Source organism: Hetaerina americana, unplaced genomic scaffold (assembly GCF_022747635.1).
Source record: "Hetaerina americana unplaced genomic scaffold, ioHetAmer1.1.p SCAF_1, whole genome shotgun sequence".
In the NCBI taxonomy this organism is placed as follows: domain Eukaryota; kingdom Metazoa; phylum Arthropoda; class Insecta; order Odonata; family Calopterygidae; genus Hetaerina; species Hetaerina americana.
The window spans coordinates 32234842-32250884 of NW_027286069.1; the positions used below are offsets into that span (position 1 = coordinate 32234842).

The following is a 16043-nucleotide window of genomic DNA, read 5'->3' on the forward strand; positions in this document are numbered from 1 at the left end:
TTTTAATCTGAAATTTATTTAACATTATCCCACATATCGAAAACCATTTCCATCGCCACCGCATTTCCCCAGGAATAAGGCCAATTAACCCTAAAACTCTCGTTCTTTCATTAGTTTGGCGTATATTCTACATATTCCGTACATTTGAATGTTTACGATAGTTACCGAAATCCAACTCATTGACATTAGACAACGTGAGTTAGGACAGAAAGTATAATCACACATATGACAACTCAGAATAATATGTTTAGCAAAAGAAATAAATAGTTCAGTATGTAACTAATATTTATGGGATAGAATTAAAGTTCAATTCATCATTCATTAAACAATGGGAAGCCAGATATGGAGAATTTAGGTGATTTGATTTGAATAAATATTTAATTTAATTCGTTTTTATTTAAACTTTCAATAAATAATACTTTTCCAATACAAGGGAACGAGTGAAATTTGCTTTAAACCTTATATAAGTGGATGGACGAAATAAACCACCGTCATACAACTTAATGTTTTATATCAGATTTTTATTTCATAAACCGTTATTCTCAAGATTTTCGGAATAGGGTTGTCTTAATTGAAAATCTTCTTTTTTACTTTCATAATGCCGAATTTACATGTCTCTTAAACACTTCACATAATGTGAACTCCATAAAGGTTTTCACGATCCCAAACATATATATTCTACATGTGTAAACCTTGTATGCTAAGCTATTAAATGTAAACTAGTGAACACGATCGATAACGTTTGCATATTTACTATCAGTCGATGAAGTCGTAATATCCGACCCGGGTTCAATATTTGCGGGACAGTATTGCCTCGAGATGACGAAATGCACGGTGGAAAAAATGTGCTCCTGGGAAGATGTTATGCCTCTAGAGTCACAGGCCTCAAAAAGAGTCGACGTGGACTGCCTCAGCGGAACTGATTTAGAGGGCACTATCGCAAATATCTTACAAATCCTTATGCTCCATGCACTAATTTGAGACTCCTACGACGAAACTATTCTAGCTGGTGAACTCGAGTATCCTTCCCGAGGATTTCTAATACATAAATTTCCCACGCCAAACATAAAATATTCTGAAAAGGGTTCCAAAAATAATAATTTTTATTATTTTGGAAGATAATATTTCTCATACAGGTATTTATGAGAAATCCCTGTATGTATCTCTGAATGTTGTAACTTTTTTATTCAAAGTAACTGGGTTTCAATATGCAATTTTAATGATGGAATCTCATATTCGTCTATTTCGTTTGCCACCATTCGTAGTTAGGTTCCATTAAAAATCTTTTTTTTTGGACTTTCATCTAAGACCTTTTTTGCATTACACACCTTTTTATGATATATGTTATTTATGATATATATTTTTATGATATATATTATTATCTATTAGATATAATTTTTGATATACTTGCGAAAGTCTTAAGCGCTGCAAAGATGTTTAAAGCTGTAATTGGATAACATCTAAGGATATTATCCTCCCAATTGTAGTAGTTTTTTTAAGAAATATTCACGAATAATTAGAATATTCAGGATCATGCATAGGTGTTTTTGAAACTATTTTTATTATTTTTCATGGGAAATATTGTGATATCCTGAATTGAAATTAGAATATGCTATAGAAAATGGAAATTTTTTATTGATTTCAACCGTAGTAATAAAAAATAGTTTCCTTCGTTCAAACGCTCCACATCTTCACATAGCCGTTTATTTGAATGAAAATAAAACTTGGCTATAATCAAATCAATTTCTAAAAATAAACTATGAGATATTTTGACGCAATATTTCGCAAACAAATGCGTGACAAATTCTTTCATTATTTTACCTGAGATGGATTTCATCAGATTGTAAATAATACTACTCCCTACTTTTTAAATCCCATCAAAATTCTTGTAAATGATTCCATCTCAAGCTATTTAAGTTCATAATCTTTGACCATAGAAAACGCTACCTCTGGATCAGCTCGGTTCGGGTTTATCATTAAGCATGGAGATACTCGAAAACTGCAAAAGTCGTTACTCACATGAAGGTGCTGCCTAGGAGTGAGACATTGGCCTAGGCGGAAGTCAAGAAGATTCCTTAGAGAGCTATCGATGCAAACTTCGTTGATGAGTACTTCCAAGTTAGCAACCTAGATCTTGTTTAAAAGCAGGATGCTACATTACGCTTCTTCGCAGTGGCCTAGAAAGTTAGCCGTAGCAACCTTATTTATCGTTATTTGGTGATATTTTAGGGCTTCAGATTCCAAAGTTGTCAGGAGAAGGCCAAAATGGACATAGCAGAAGGTATTTATTTGATATTTAGGTGATGCAACGATTGAGATGCCGTTACATCTTATTACAACGATTACTCATTAGTGAAGGAATCTACTTCCGCTTCGGAGTCAGTATTCATAGCAGTGTATAAGATGTTATTATGAGCACCCCATTAGATTAGTTCTTTGTTTCAAAATAAGTTTAGGTCTGTAATATTCCATTTAGATAGTTTATGGAGTGATGATTTCTGAAATCCCTTAATATATCTTATAGGAAGTCGTGGTGCCTTGTAACTGTGCATTACCTGTAACTAACGTTTTATGTTCAACGCCTTTCACGTTGAACTTTTATAAGGATTTAATTGTTGATCTTCATTAGAAGGAAAAGTAATTTCACCAATTTTTTCCTAACGCCAATCAAAAATTAGGCCTTAAAAATCTTTGGAATTATTCCACCCTCTTTATAGTGCATGATATTTTTGGTAATTAATATTTAAATTAATAAATATGTAAATAATTGCAGGTATGAACTTGTAAATTTATTTGAAGTGGTAATTTTTTCAACATTTGTTTTTGGATCAAAGTTCAAATTATATCTTTTCAAGAAACCAAGAGGAAGGCTCGTGCCCGGAATACCTAACCACTCATGAGTACTCTCCAAAAACACCAGATGTGGATACTAGCAAATGTAATAAAATGAATCTACTTATTTCTTGTCGGTAGTCTCTCATTCAGTGGCCAATATTCTTAGTATCCAAACCTTTCAGTAATTTTTTTGCCTCAATTATATCTAATCAAATGTTTATAATGAATACATACCAACTTTTGAATTAATTGTCATTAATTTGGAGTTTTTGTAACGTAGCTAAGATGAGCAAAAATACAACGAAAGAATTCAATCTATATGAAAATTGTATTTCATATTGCAACTGCTTGAAGTATTTATGATAAAGGTAATGAGTGAAAATTCACATATTAATATTTGCCTGAGAATAGTTTTCCGTGTAGGTTTATTAGGAGGGAGTTAAGAGGATATTTCTAAATAAAAATTTGATTATATCCAATATTAATAAAACGCTAACGCAGCAGTTTGTTAAAAAGGGATTTTTGTCTATAATGGGGAAAATTAAGCACTTTTGAAACCGTGCGTGCTTTTAAAAGAAGAAAGTTAATCTTAAATCTTAGTAACTATTCTAATGACATTATGGACGCCGATAAACAAAAAAATCAATTTCAGGAATGGATCAGTGAGATTGTGTTGTGGTAATACCTACATACGATATATCACCATAAAAAACGCTAGTTTTATGAGATTTTAGGGAAGAGATAATAATCATCGAGTTTCATTACTACGAAAGCTACTTGTTTAGATACATTTCACTGGTCCAGTTAATTTTCAATACTGGTATGTTGAGTAAAAGATAAAAAATATCAAATTACCTAGCGTTTTGTAATAAATGTCTTATGTAGAATACTTTCGAAAAGAATTAGATATGAATAATTATTCAATAGCAATTAAATGCGGGTTGAATTTGACTAAGCTTGGAAGGGGCAAGCAGCTGAAATAATGATTCTTTACGTGTCATTAAAAAATACTGTCAAAATGTGAAAATGGGCTAGGAAAAGAAATGATTGGTCGTGATTTAGCATTTTATGATTGATAGAATTGAAGCAGTAATGTGAATTGGCAAGAAAATGAAAAGGTTATGAGAAAGAGAGTGGAGAGGTAGATTAAAATGGCGGTAATATATTTAAAGATTTGAGAAAGACACTTTTGGAAGGAATATTATGTAATTATTAGCAATCATCTCCCTTTGTAAAAGGAAGGAACTCATACATTTACTCCTTAGAGTCTATTTGGAAGCGTATCTCTTGAATATGAGGTAAATTACTGATTTCAATTCCTATTATAAAAGTGTTGATCATTATAAATGCAATCGGCATACTTAACCTTGGTTAGGAATAAACAAAATAGAAGTGATTATTTTAGCGAGACTCATTTTTCTTTTTCTAACTAAATAAATCACTCATTTTTTTAATGATACTGTACATAAGGATTATACATTCCAGGTCAGAAAACCTATTTATTTACTGAATACTTTCTAGCCTCGATTCTTTGAAAAACACGCGCAAACCATAGAGAATGGTTGTTCAATTTATGGCAATTATATATGAAGAAAACAGTCAAATAATAATTTACCAGTGGTATTTTTATAAGATATAGGTGAACATTTCCACTTGCCTTTTCCCAAATGACCTCGATACGTGAAGTAAATGAGTTTCTCCAAATCACGAAATGGACCCTGAAAATGTTTTGGCTATAAAGGCCATATTTAAAACAGTTGAGCATTCTTTCATGGAAACACAATACCATTCTCTCATGCTTTGTTTAATCCACTCTCTAGCACTAGTCTCGCTATTCTAGCACCCAGTCTGATTCTCGATGTGTCTCGCTAACTTGGTTTTTCCGCTGCCTCCAGACTCTTTTGTTTTTCGGGTCCCTTATCAGCTTAGCCTTGATGCTGACGTGGTCAGCCAGTTATTTGGGGGGTCTGCTCACGTGAGAAGACGTGCAAGCGGACCCAATTGAGTTCGGGACTTTTAAAATAATAAAATAACAATCCAAACGACGCCATCAAGCCGAGATTTAGAAGTTATTTCTAAGCTACGTCGATTCCGGTCGGTCGCCGATCAATGTCCGCAGTTTTTGCTCCCTTTTGCTTTTTACAACATGATACCCCTCGCCAGATAATTAACAAAATACGAGAAATTACTAAATGAAACCTGAAAACTGTTGTTAATTACTCTCGCGCAAGATCAAATGAGAGGTTCCGGGGATCCATTTCAGAGTGCATGGAAAAGCAGTGAGCGTTAAAATTCAGTTTCCCAGCCGCCCGTGCGTTTGCTCAGGGTTTCCAACACAAAAACCCCGTAAATATTTCAATAAAATTTGCTCTTTAAAGACTCCGTTGAATAATGACCATGGAATTCCGTTTTAATTTAACGAGTACCTCGCATGAGCGGATAATGACGCTAAATATTCGAGTGGCTGACTGTTTCATGAGCCGTAGGCGTGATAATGTGAATTTGATAACGTGCATCACCAAATCTCACCGAAAAATTATTCATTTCGAATTTCTGACCGGGAATTCAACAGCAGAAAATGAAAAAACATCTTATCAACTTTTTAACCACCAAAATTTACTGAAAGGACTGTTGATGAATAATCAAAACTGTCAAAAATATTTCCGCAAAATCAATTACTGAACTCCTCGGAAATTTATCCCCGCGATATTTGTATAGGGGATTGAAAATAAAAAAAAGGTCAACTGAAATTGATATTTTTTTATATTTTCGATTCCCTATACAAATATTGCTGAGAAATTACTCATGCCCGAAAACTAATTTTTTCTTTTGTTCTCAGTCTTCCCTTTACCTTCCGAGAATATTTTTAAGGACAAGAAATTTGGACATCAAATTCGATGCCCGAATGATGATGATTTTGATGTTTCAAGTGATGACAACAGTGAGCAATATGGTCATATCAATCAATATTTTGCTATATTTATCAGTCTCTCTTGGAACATTTAACTTTTAATAATGTGAATATAGCATTAACATTAAGCATATTTCTTTGATGGGACCTGTTTCATTGTTAATTTTAATATTTAACTATTATTTCAATGTGTCTACTTGTGAATCAATTACTCCAACTTACTCTTACGACTTCATCAATTACGTTTCGAAGCGAATAAGAAGTTAATACGTATGATTTATCATGCATATAAACCAATTATTACTTAGGTCTTAAGTCTTTTAAGATGAAACCATAAAAGACTTTCGCCTGAAAACGACATCATAGTGGCTTAATAACTAATTATTCTTCGGGATATAATGAGGAGAATGCATTATGAACCAATGATTTGTTCTTCTTCCAGGACTTAAACTGAAAAAATAACGCGACCACATCTTTTCCCGAGGACTTAAAAACTCGTTTAACCGATTTTTTCCTACTATTTTCATTCAACCTATACTATTTCTACGTTTAGACACAGGATGACATCTTAATTATGATTATAATGACAGGATCGTCTTAACTATCTGAATTAGATTTTATCGGAAAATATTTGCTTTCAATTTTTAAAAGGCTAAAAGATTTTTTAAATCTTCCGTGAGAAATGAAACCTCCTCAATCGGTGATTAAATGGTGTGGAAATGCCAGTCTTTGATTTCGAAGTGTCACCGGATATTTACCTCTCACAATAAGTCTCCCCTTCTCTAAGCAAAAGCACTAAAACCCTCCTCAACCCCCACGGGTGCATCTGTTGCCGGGAATGTTAAAACCAGCGTCGCGTATTTGTCCCGGATCGTTTGCAAACCTCCGTCGCGGGCAAATCAACTTCAGTTTCCCTCCCAGTGCATCGATCCAGGGGGGGGGGAAGCATCAATGCGTGTCTGTTACATACGGCCGTACCTTCTCATGCTGAAAAAAATATAATCCCTTCTCTCTCTCTCTCTCTCTCTCCTCACCCAACAGGTGTCCTGGATAAGAAAGCGTGACCTGCACATCCTGACCGCGGGCATCCTGACGTACACGAGCGACGCCAGGTTCCAGGTCATCAGGCCGGACAGATCGGACAACTGGACTCTACAGATCAAATTCCCACAGGAGAGGGACGCGGGAATCTACGAGTGCCAAGTAAACACGGAGCCCAAGATGAGTCTCGCGTTCCGGCTCAACGTGATAGGTGAGTGCGTGATGTTTTTATAACAAGCGACCTCCACCGGTGGAATATAGTATACTGTAGGAGTGGAGAGGGAGTTAACATTGCTTTAAAAAAGACAAGTGCAGGACTGCGGAACTGGTAGATGGGATAAAACCGAGGCAATGACGTTCGTCAGGCCTCCGAGAAGAATTGGTAACTCAAAGAGAATTGTGGTTTTCTTGGCGTACATCCATACATGTGCTTATTATTTTTGTGGTGAAATAGTTTCTACTTCTGTATTTCAAAGTGGAAGTGTGTTTGTAGAAACAGAGTTTGATTAAAATCTCAAATATCCTTTTTGTTTAAATAATTTTATTGATTACATTTATGAGTTGAGAACAATTTTGGGATTGTTAATTACTTTTTACACGAAAATATTGCAGTGATCAATCTATGTGGCAAGTTGATATTTCAAAATTAATTTTTCATTTCTTTAATTCATAGCGTATGCATGGCGAATTTATTTCAAAACATGTTTTCGGGAAACTATCCTTCATTGAAAGCCACTGCGTGATAGTTTTTTAAAGTAACGGATTTTATTTTACCATAAAATGCCGTTGGCCTATCTGATCCCTCATTTTAATATTTGATTTAATATCAATTAAACACATCCAACCTCACTGAGTGAAATTATTGAGCAAAGTTCCATTAAGATATAGCTACGAGATCCTCTCGAAACAGTTTTTGGTGCCCACGCTAAATGTCACATGGAATATCATTAGACCAAATGTATTTTCTTCCACAGTTCCATTGGGAAAGGCTAATGCGCGCGTTAAATTACAAATGGACATACCACACGCCCTGCTAATAGAGCCGCTCTGTAATTAAACCGCATCATGATTGCATCTGATGACTTGAAATTTTAATTTATCGGAGGTCGACCTCAATGGAAATTCCAAAAGCCGGTAGATTTTCTATGGAATCAGTAGAGCTCCGAAGTATCATGCGTCGAATGAGATGTAAAGAAAGCAGGAAAATAAATTTTTTAAATCTGTCCGCCTTCGAGAAATTCGATTTTCCACGGTGATCTCCGCCTAAAAACCCCCGACCAAGTCATATTTTAGGTTACATTCTTTCCTCACAGAGGACCAGTTCGGCCACGTAATATCCAAGGAGCTCTCTCTAGCATTAGCCCTTCGGGACTTCAGAAGAAAGGACTCCCGGGTGGGAAACGTCGAGAATGTAAATTGATCAAACTTCGTCTTTATTAATGTGCCGCAAGGATAAAAAATTTCATCCTCCCTTGATCCTTCGTTTAAATTTTGAGGCGTTGATTTTGGACGTATTTGAGAAAGGTTGCTCTCGCTTCACAAAAAGAGGAGTCAAAAATCTGAGGGATTCTCGCCGGAGCAGGTGAGTGCCGAACGGTGTTGATAAATAGGATAAAACACACTCATGCCTTCGGCGGGCTTAATGAGGGCACGAGAGATGGTTGAGAACGCGGCACTGTAAAGGACCCGAAGCGCTAATCAATGCCAGATAGATTCTCCATAATTAGATACTTTCCTGCCACCCGATGATTACGGTTGAAAGTATTCGGGGACGGAGAGAAAGAGCAAGGAGGAGGGATCCCTGGGAAGGGATGAAGTCGACGGGGTTGGCGTTGAAATGGAACCTGAAGGACGACGGGAAATGGCACTAATGATGACAAAAATGGGAACTGGATGAGGGAAATGCCTAAGGGAGAGAGTGAGAGAATCTGCGGGAGAAGGAGGGTGGATGAGATAAAAAAGGAGGAGGGAAATGGAGAAATGGGAAGATGGCTTTACCTCGGAAGAAGAGGAAGGAAGAGGCCGAGGACAGGGAGACACGTCGAGGGGAGCCCAACGTCATTTCCCCATTGACAGGCGATGAACTCGGGCGATTCTCGGGTCAATCGATACACGCTGCTTTCAGTTAAGGCATATATATCCCTCCTTCTTTGTTCAGAAAATGAACTCAGCGAACCTTTATGTCGGTTCTGGGTATAGGTAATGTGGGAAGTGGGTTGAGTCGGTGAGGGAGATTGTGAGTGGGAGGTCAAGGGTCAACACTTTTGGGAAGAGGGCGAGATATATAGAAAGAGAGAGATGGAGAGGAAGGCCGAACCACTTGGTCCCCATGTGTCCTCTCTATGTCCTCCCCTCCTCCTCCACGCTTCCCCCGTCCCACGCCACCCCCCTCTGCTCTCCCCGTGAACTCCCGTCCTCCCTTCCTCTATCTCCCTTCCACTCCACCTCCTCCCCCGATCCAGATCGCTCCCGCTCCATCACTTCCCTTCCATCAGTCCCATCACTCCCAAAGGGTATCCGAAACGAATTAACGAATGTCGACGAAGCCACCCGCAAAAGTTGCCGCAGGGGCGCCCGGATGGAAAATAAAGAGATTGGGACAATGGATGCTTTGCACTCACGAAATTACGAGTGCAAGTTGGGGCTTTTGGATTCGGTAGGCAGGGGTGACGGGTAGGAGCGGTATCACGGGTGAAGGGAAGGGGAGGAGGAAGGTGGTCAATCGGAGAATCCTCTTTGAAGAAATGGAGAGGGTAAACAGCGAAGGACCAACCGGTGAAGTCTGGGGGCGGATGGCAGGAGGAGAGGGAGGTTGAGATGGGAATAGGACGCTCCCGGGGATGTCATTGGGGATCGAAGTCACGGCGGGAGAATGTTCCGTTCAAGAATGGAGCGATTTCGACAGCAAGAGTGCGCAATCGTGTGCGGTGTGCTCGTTCCGGCGTGGGTGGAGAGCGAAAGGAATCGCTTTTTTTCCCACGACGGTGGGCCGAAAATTTCTTCCAACGCATTTAAGTTTCGGGATGGAATTGATTCTCGCTCGATATTGATTGATTTTGGAGATTAGCGAAAAGGAAATTCCTTGGAATTAATACCCAGCCCGAGTGCGTGCACGTATTTCAATTTGAAATCCACGCCGTGAGTTGACTACCAAAGAATATCTTTAGCTGCAGCGCTGGAAATAATGCCGATTTCCTTCGGGAGATTTTAATTCGATTCCCTCCACGCCCTTTGATAACATTATCAAAAATAATATTTCAGTCCTTCCATCTTACTCCTTACGACAGGTGGCGCATCGAGCTATTATTCTTTGTTAAACCTTCCGAGCATATCAAAATCTGCCCGAGAATATTCATTTAGTCGTGATTTATTTGTGGATTATTAATTAATCTTCGCCGTCACGCAAGAGATTATGATAAGGTAATGATGGAAACAATTCTAAATTAACACGAATCCATTTACTTCTCCGTAAATACTTATTTCCAGGATTTTCTTCTTGGGGCTCCTTTTGAGCAGCTTTACAAACCTTTGAGCTAACTTCTCTTACTCAATTTTTCCTGCTGCCTCCCCGCCCTAACTCCCCTTAGCTAACCCCTTAGCTAACATCCCATGTAACCCTCTTATCCTTGATCTCTCTTACGCCTTCAGCTCCCACGCAGTTAGTTCACCTCCCCCACCTCTCCAGTCTCCTCACTAATCCCCGATCCCCCCTTCCGTTCGAATCCAACTCCTGCCTGCACCCCAGCCGTCCGCTTCCCCTAGTGGCCGCCCTTTCGAATCTCGCCGGCGGGTTCTCCATGCGTCGCGATTGATTAATACGGATAAGAGGTGGAGGCGAGGAGGCTTCGGGGCCTTCGTCCCTTGTCCCGCTGATAAATAAAGTAATCACTCCGTCCAATCCCACTCGATCGCCGATTGCCTTCCTTGCCGGGAGGCTTCACGGGGCCGGGAGGGGATCATGTCTGGAATCGGACAATTGTGGACGACTATGGTGATTGTGTCACCTCCTCACTAACTTGTAGAAGAGGAGAAGGACAAGGACAGATTTTAAAGAAGGAGAGATTTTAAATTACGTATAGAGGTTTTCCTAAGTTATGAGTCAGTAAACATTTTATAAGAACAGTGAAGCCGCAAACCAGTGTTTTTTTCTCTCGTGGGGTAACCAGCAAACAAGTCTTGCAGACTTTCTTGGGATGCAAAAGTCAGTTGAACACTTTGAACCACTAATTCTCCCATCTCCTGCCTCATTTCGCAGTCAATACTGCACTGTACGTGTTTTTTCATTTTAATATACTTATGATTTCGCAAGTTTTAACTCAAATTTTATCATTTTAAGTGTACTAAGTGGAGGTTTTTATTAAATTTCAATTAATAAAATTTTTCAAATAGCTAAATGCTGTTTTTTTAGTTAGTAGCGTCACATATTAGGGAAATCAGAATTAACTTCCCATCTAATTTGCGTGAATGTGAAACGTCCGAAATCCATGATAGCCTGTTCCATTAAGATACTATGGTATTTTCATCAGTGCTCATGTATCCCCTTGGAGAGACTAGCGTGTTTTTCACTCATGAGCTTCACTGCATTCATAAAACTCCCTACTCGCGCATATGCGACAAAAATAATAAAGAAAACATTTTGCGATTAGCGAATCGCAAACCAATCAGTGTTCTATATCTAGGACGAAACTTTCAGAAAAGTTTCTAAACTGTGGTGTTTCGTCATTAGTCATGTGGGAAATGCTCATTATTTTGTGTTGACCTCATGGGCCATAAAAAATAAACCTACTTAAAAGATCAATCGAAACCAAAATATAATCTAATTCCAGTATTTTCTGGTGAACAGGTCAGCTATCTATCATTTACTTCTATCAATCCTATCCAATCTATCATAGTCTCCTCTCTCGCTGAAAGGAAACACCTGCACACTTTCGCTAAATCTGCACGAAAAAGCATTTAATTAAACTAAGTTCTTGGAAAATCAAATGAAACATGCATGTACGTGTGTAAAAGGAATTTTGTCCCCTTCCCCATCCTGCCCCGAGCATCAACGAGCAACCTCCTCTGAGCCGGCTGTCACATTAGGTTTCCAGAGTTTGAGAGCGCTTTAACATCCTATGGAAAGTGAGCCCTAATGAATGTTATCTGACATGTGGAAATGTTTCCGGCAGTTTCTCGTCGCCGCGTTAGCTTCCTCAAATGAATCTTTCTCCCATGCCGAGTCCCTGCGTCAAAATGTAAGGGAATGGCCCTGAATGGGTTTTGGTTACGGAGACGACTCAGCTGAACGAGTATAGTTTCTCGTTTGAGCCCTCACCCTCAGACATTAAGTAGAAACTGATACGATTTCCCGAAACTCAGGCTCACTCCTCAACCAACCAGCTAAGTGGGCGCCAAAAGGATGGTCTCTCACTTCTTCGAAAACGGAAAGTTCCCCCCACCCGTCCCTCGCCATCACCCTCCCCCCCCAATAGTCCCTTAACACTCCTCATCCTCTTCCCTCACCTCCCTCGAAGATCGAATCGCGTAAAGGTTTAAAAAAATAAATGGACTGAAGATTGAAAAAAAAGAACGAGTCGAACCGTTCGGGACGTACATTTCGGAATCCATTTCCGCCTTCCGAGTGCGGGTGGGTTGGCAAGGGGAGACGGGGTGAGGTGACGGAGAAGATCCCTGAGAGTGTGGTGTGTAGGACGTCAGAGACTGTATGAGGTGGGCAGAAGGAGAGGGAGAGAGTGGGGAGACCGTAAGCCACCATTCCTCCCCACACAGAATCACTTCAATTGTTTACTCGCGTTGATCCCTTGATAACAGTCCCAGGCAAGCTCCATTTCCATGCCAATGTTCGCAGGGGGAGGCATAAAACGCCATCCCAATCTCGGGCAACTGACCCAGAGGATCGTTTTAAGGGGACTTAATGAGGGTTGTGGCTTGAGGAAGGGGGGTTAAGGGAGGGAATGAGGGGTTGGTAAAGGAATACACCTTCCAAACTTTGCCCTCCTACGCGCTTCTTGTCCTACTCCCTTACTCCGCCTCACCTCTCTCTCTCTTTCCCCTCCCTTTTAGCTCTCTCGCCCCATTTAACCCATTCCCACCCGCCATTCACCCTCTCTTCCCCCGCATGCCTCAGGCCGCGTACAAACCCGCCGTCTTCACAATGGAATACGGAAACCCCGCAAGGCGGACGTCAAATGTTTCATAGCACCGTATCGGAGGAGCGGCGAGCGGAGCAACAATGGAGAGGAAAGGTAATTAGTCAAGGAGCCTCAAGTGACAAGACGGTGCGGGGGTTTATGGCAGCGGAGAGGATGGCGTGGGAAGAGGGAAACGAGCGAAGAAGAGAATGAGTGGGAGGGAGGAAGTGAGGCGGGAGGAGAAGATGAATCCCGCGACGACAGAGGAGGACGGGGGAAGGCGGAATGGAAGCCGGGCGTCTTTTTTCTTTGTTTTTATTAATTTCCTCTTCCTTGGCGGTGCTACAATTGAATGAATGCGCTTGGATGGGCACCAACTTTCCGTGACTGTCCCTCCATTGCGTCGAAGGCCTCCCGCGGCGCCTGTACTGCCGTTGGGGTTTATTTCGGTGTGCACCGGCGACTCCCGACATCACGCGGCGTGCGATTACATTCGGAAGGACCTCATCATTCAGCGTGTCGCCTCGAGTCAGTGGTCTTTCCCGGCGGGATCCGAACCGGGATTCCTTGGTTTAGCGGGCCAGGGTATATCCCCCATTAATGGTGCCATTCTCCTTTCCCGGCTGCAAACCTTTATGGCACCGTAGTTGTGTTTCTATTCTGGACTAGCGCGTGCGTGAGAAGAACGCGTATATGGCGAACATGTGTGAAATCTATTTAATTTCCCACGTTGAAGGCGCGAGTGAGTACATAAATTTCTCTCGGAAATATTTTGATATATTTTGTTGGTTGAGTGATGTGTTAAAAAGACGCGTCTTATTACTGTAAGAATCTGACGAAAATGAATGAAAGAACAATTGCCCCAACACTTCAACATAATTTAGATATGTAATCAGACAATCAATAAAATGTGCGCCAAAATAATATTTCACGAATAAATGTTGAGAAATATCTTTTACCTGATTAGCTTTCATTAAAATGATATATTTTAGGTTCGATGGTTTCAGGCTCTACTTAGTGAAAATTCATGATTTCTGAGTAAGTTAACCTTTTATGTTTTCAAAAAACTTTATTGGACTACTACCGGTTTTGATGCATAGGTGACATACCTGAAGATCAGATATTTTATTTTCACTCATGGGAATCATGGTAATTTTGGCTGAATCCTTGGAACTTAAGGAGCTAAGTTACCTATGTTTTATTGAAGTATCTTTACCGCATTAAATCTTCTAGTGGAGGAAAAAATCACCAGGACGGATTACAACATTCCGTAAACGAAATTTTTCGGGGATTTGGGAATAATCTACTATCAGGTTATGTCAAGTCGCAGCAAATATGAAAGAACTTAATAGGCTAAATTACCAAGTTTAATTTAAATATCCATCCTGTTGACACGATTCTTGGAAAGGATAAACTTACTGGTAAGCTAATCAGGTTACGTCATTCCCAATAAATGTATCCTCTGCGAAATCATAGCTTCCTCGCACTTTCCTCAGTTGAAACCAACATTTTTAAATCCGAACCTAACTTAAAAGGGAATAGAGGCGACAAACTCAATGCTACAGGATTTATAGTGCAATATACACCCGCTTGGAGCAAAACCCCATTGTCTTGCTTTCAGCATAGAGTGTTTTAGTTTCCCATTCGAGTATCCTTCCACTTTCAAGGACCCTTTCGCGCGGTAAAAGTATTCCCCAATATAATTCTATAGCTTTTCCGGGACTGATTCGCGTTGTGTCGCTAAAATAACACCGCTTTAAGCCTCTTTCATCAACTCGGCCAGAACTTTTGAGTCCCAAAGGCAACTCTTTAAGTTTGTAATGACACCACTTTGCAACAAAAGGTTTAATCAATCAATCGCCAGAACGTTCCATTCCTCCGCTTCCTCCCCTCAGCCTCCTACAACCCTTTTCCCTACCTCCTCCCGAAAAAATCTCTCTCTCTTTCTCTCTACACATGCTCTAATCCCGACCCCCAAACCCCCTAAACCAACCCTTTTCCTCGTCTCTCTCCCGTAACTCTCTCGCGGCCATCATTCTTGCCCCGCCCCGTCCCCCGTCCACCCAGTTCGGAACGGGAGAAGGGGGTGGGAGTTTGGCTTTTGGTCACGTGACGCGGAGGAAACGAATCCCGATTCCATTCCAGAATAATAAAAGGTTGAGTGGTAGGAGGTGTAGGGGGCGTGGGGGGTGGGAGAGGAGAGAGGAGATAATGTGGACGTCCTCCCCTCCAATTAAGCCCAATCTATAATCCATCTCACGTATTCAGTCCACTGCGGCGGTTTGTGGCGGGTATCCACCTCCTCCTACCACATTCCCCTCTTTGTCTTCTTTCGCTTCCACCCCGATCCTTTCCCTGTAACCCTCAGCCGCCCACTCCACCCTTCCCCCTCCTTCTCGTCTCCCTACTCTCCCAATCGCCGCGTCCTGTATTTAAAAAAATAAAAGTTCGTCCTCTAGACGTATACATGGCCAGATAACCCAGTTTCTTGAATTGGACCGATTTTTTAAAGTAAGGTTGAATCCATTAATTTAACCCTAGAGTGATCCCCTCGGTTAGGTGTTGTCAGTTAGTTGGATACGAGGCCGGGGAACAGAACATGGTGTTTCTCCGCGCGCTTTCAGCGACGCGATTAAATCCTTCTCCCCTAAACTCGCAGTTTATTCAAAGGTATCAATTACCTCAAAATGTCACTTTTAATCTGATGGGATACACAGTATCAAATTTATGGTAAAATCATCCATTGAGTTTGTAGAGTGAATATAAGGAAAAATCTGGGGATAAATGAAGGATATCGAGCTCAAAATACGAGCGAGTGACGGCAGGTCGTCAGGCCTTCTGAGCGCATCGTTCCAAAGACGGGTGTTTTCATTACATAGATATGAGAAGCACTTTATATAAAAATTAAATATCTTTTAATTTAGTTCTATGTATTTGCCATACTGAATTTTTGTTTTCATCGAGATTTTTCTCGGAATCAATATCATTTGTTTTTAAGGAATGAGATTAATTTTGAGGAAAAATGCGCAATCGAAGAGATTATTGGATTTAGTTGTGAACAGGAGTGAATTTCTTTCATGTATTAATAGCATTATTGTGCCTTTAGTTTTTCTTTGGAATAATTT

The 16043-nt window shown here is 40.3% G+C and overlaps 1 protein-coding gene across 1 annotated transcript in view; it reads left to right on the forward strand.

Moving 5' to 3' along the window:
- Positions 1–16043, forward strand: part of dpr1 (defective proboscis extension response 1) — a 1065831-nt gene that overhangs the window by 1018016 nt on the left and 31772 nt on the right. Inside the window, exon 3 of the mRNA XM_071587742.1 lies at positions 6788–6998. Coding sequence (XP_071443843.1) covers positions 6788–6998 — 211 coding nt within the window. The remainder of the gene's footprint in view (positions 1–6787; positions 6999–16043) is intronic.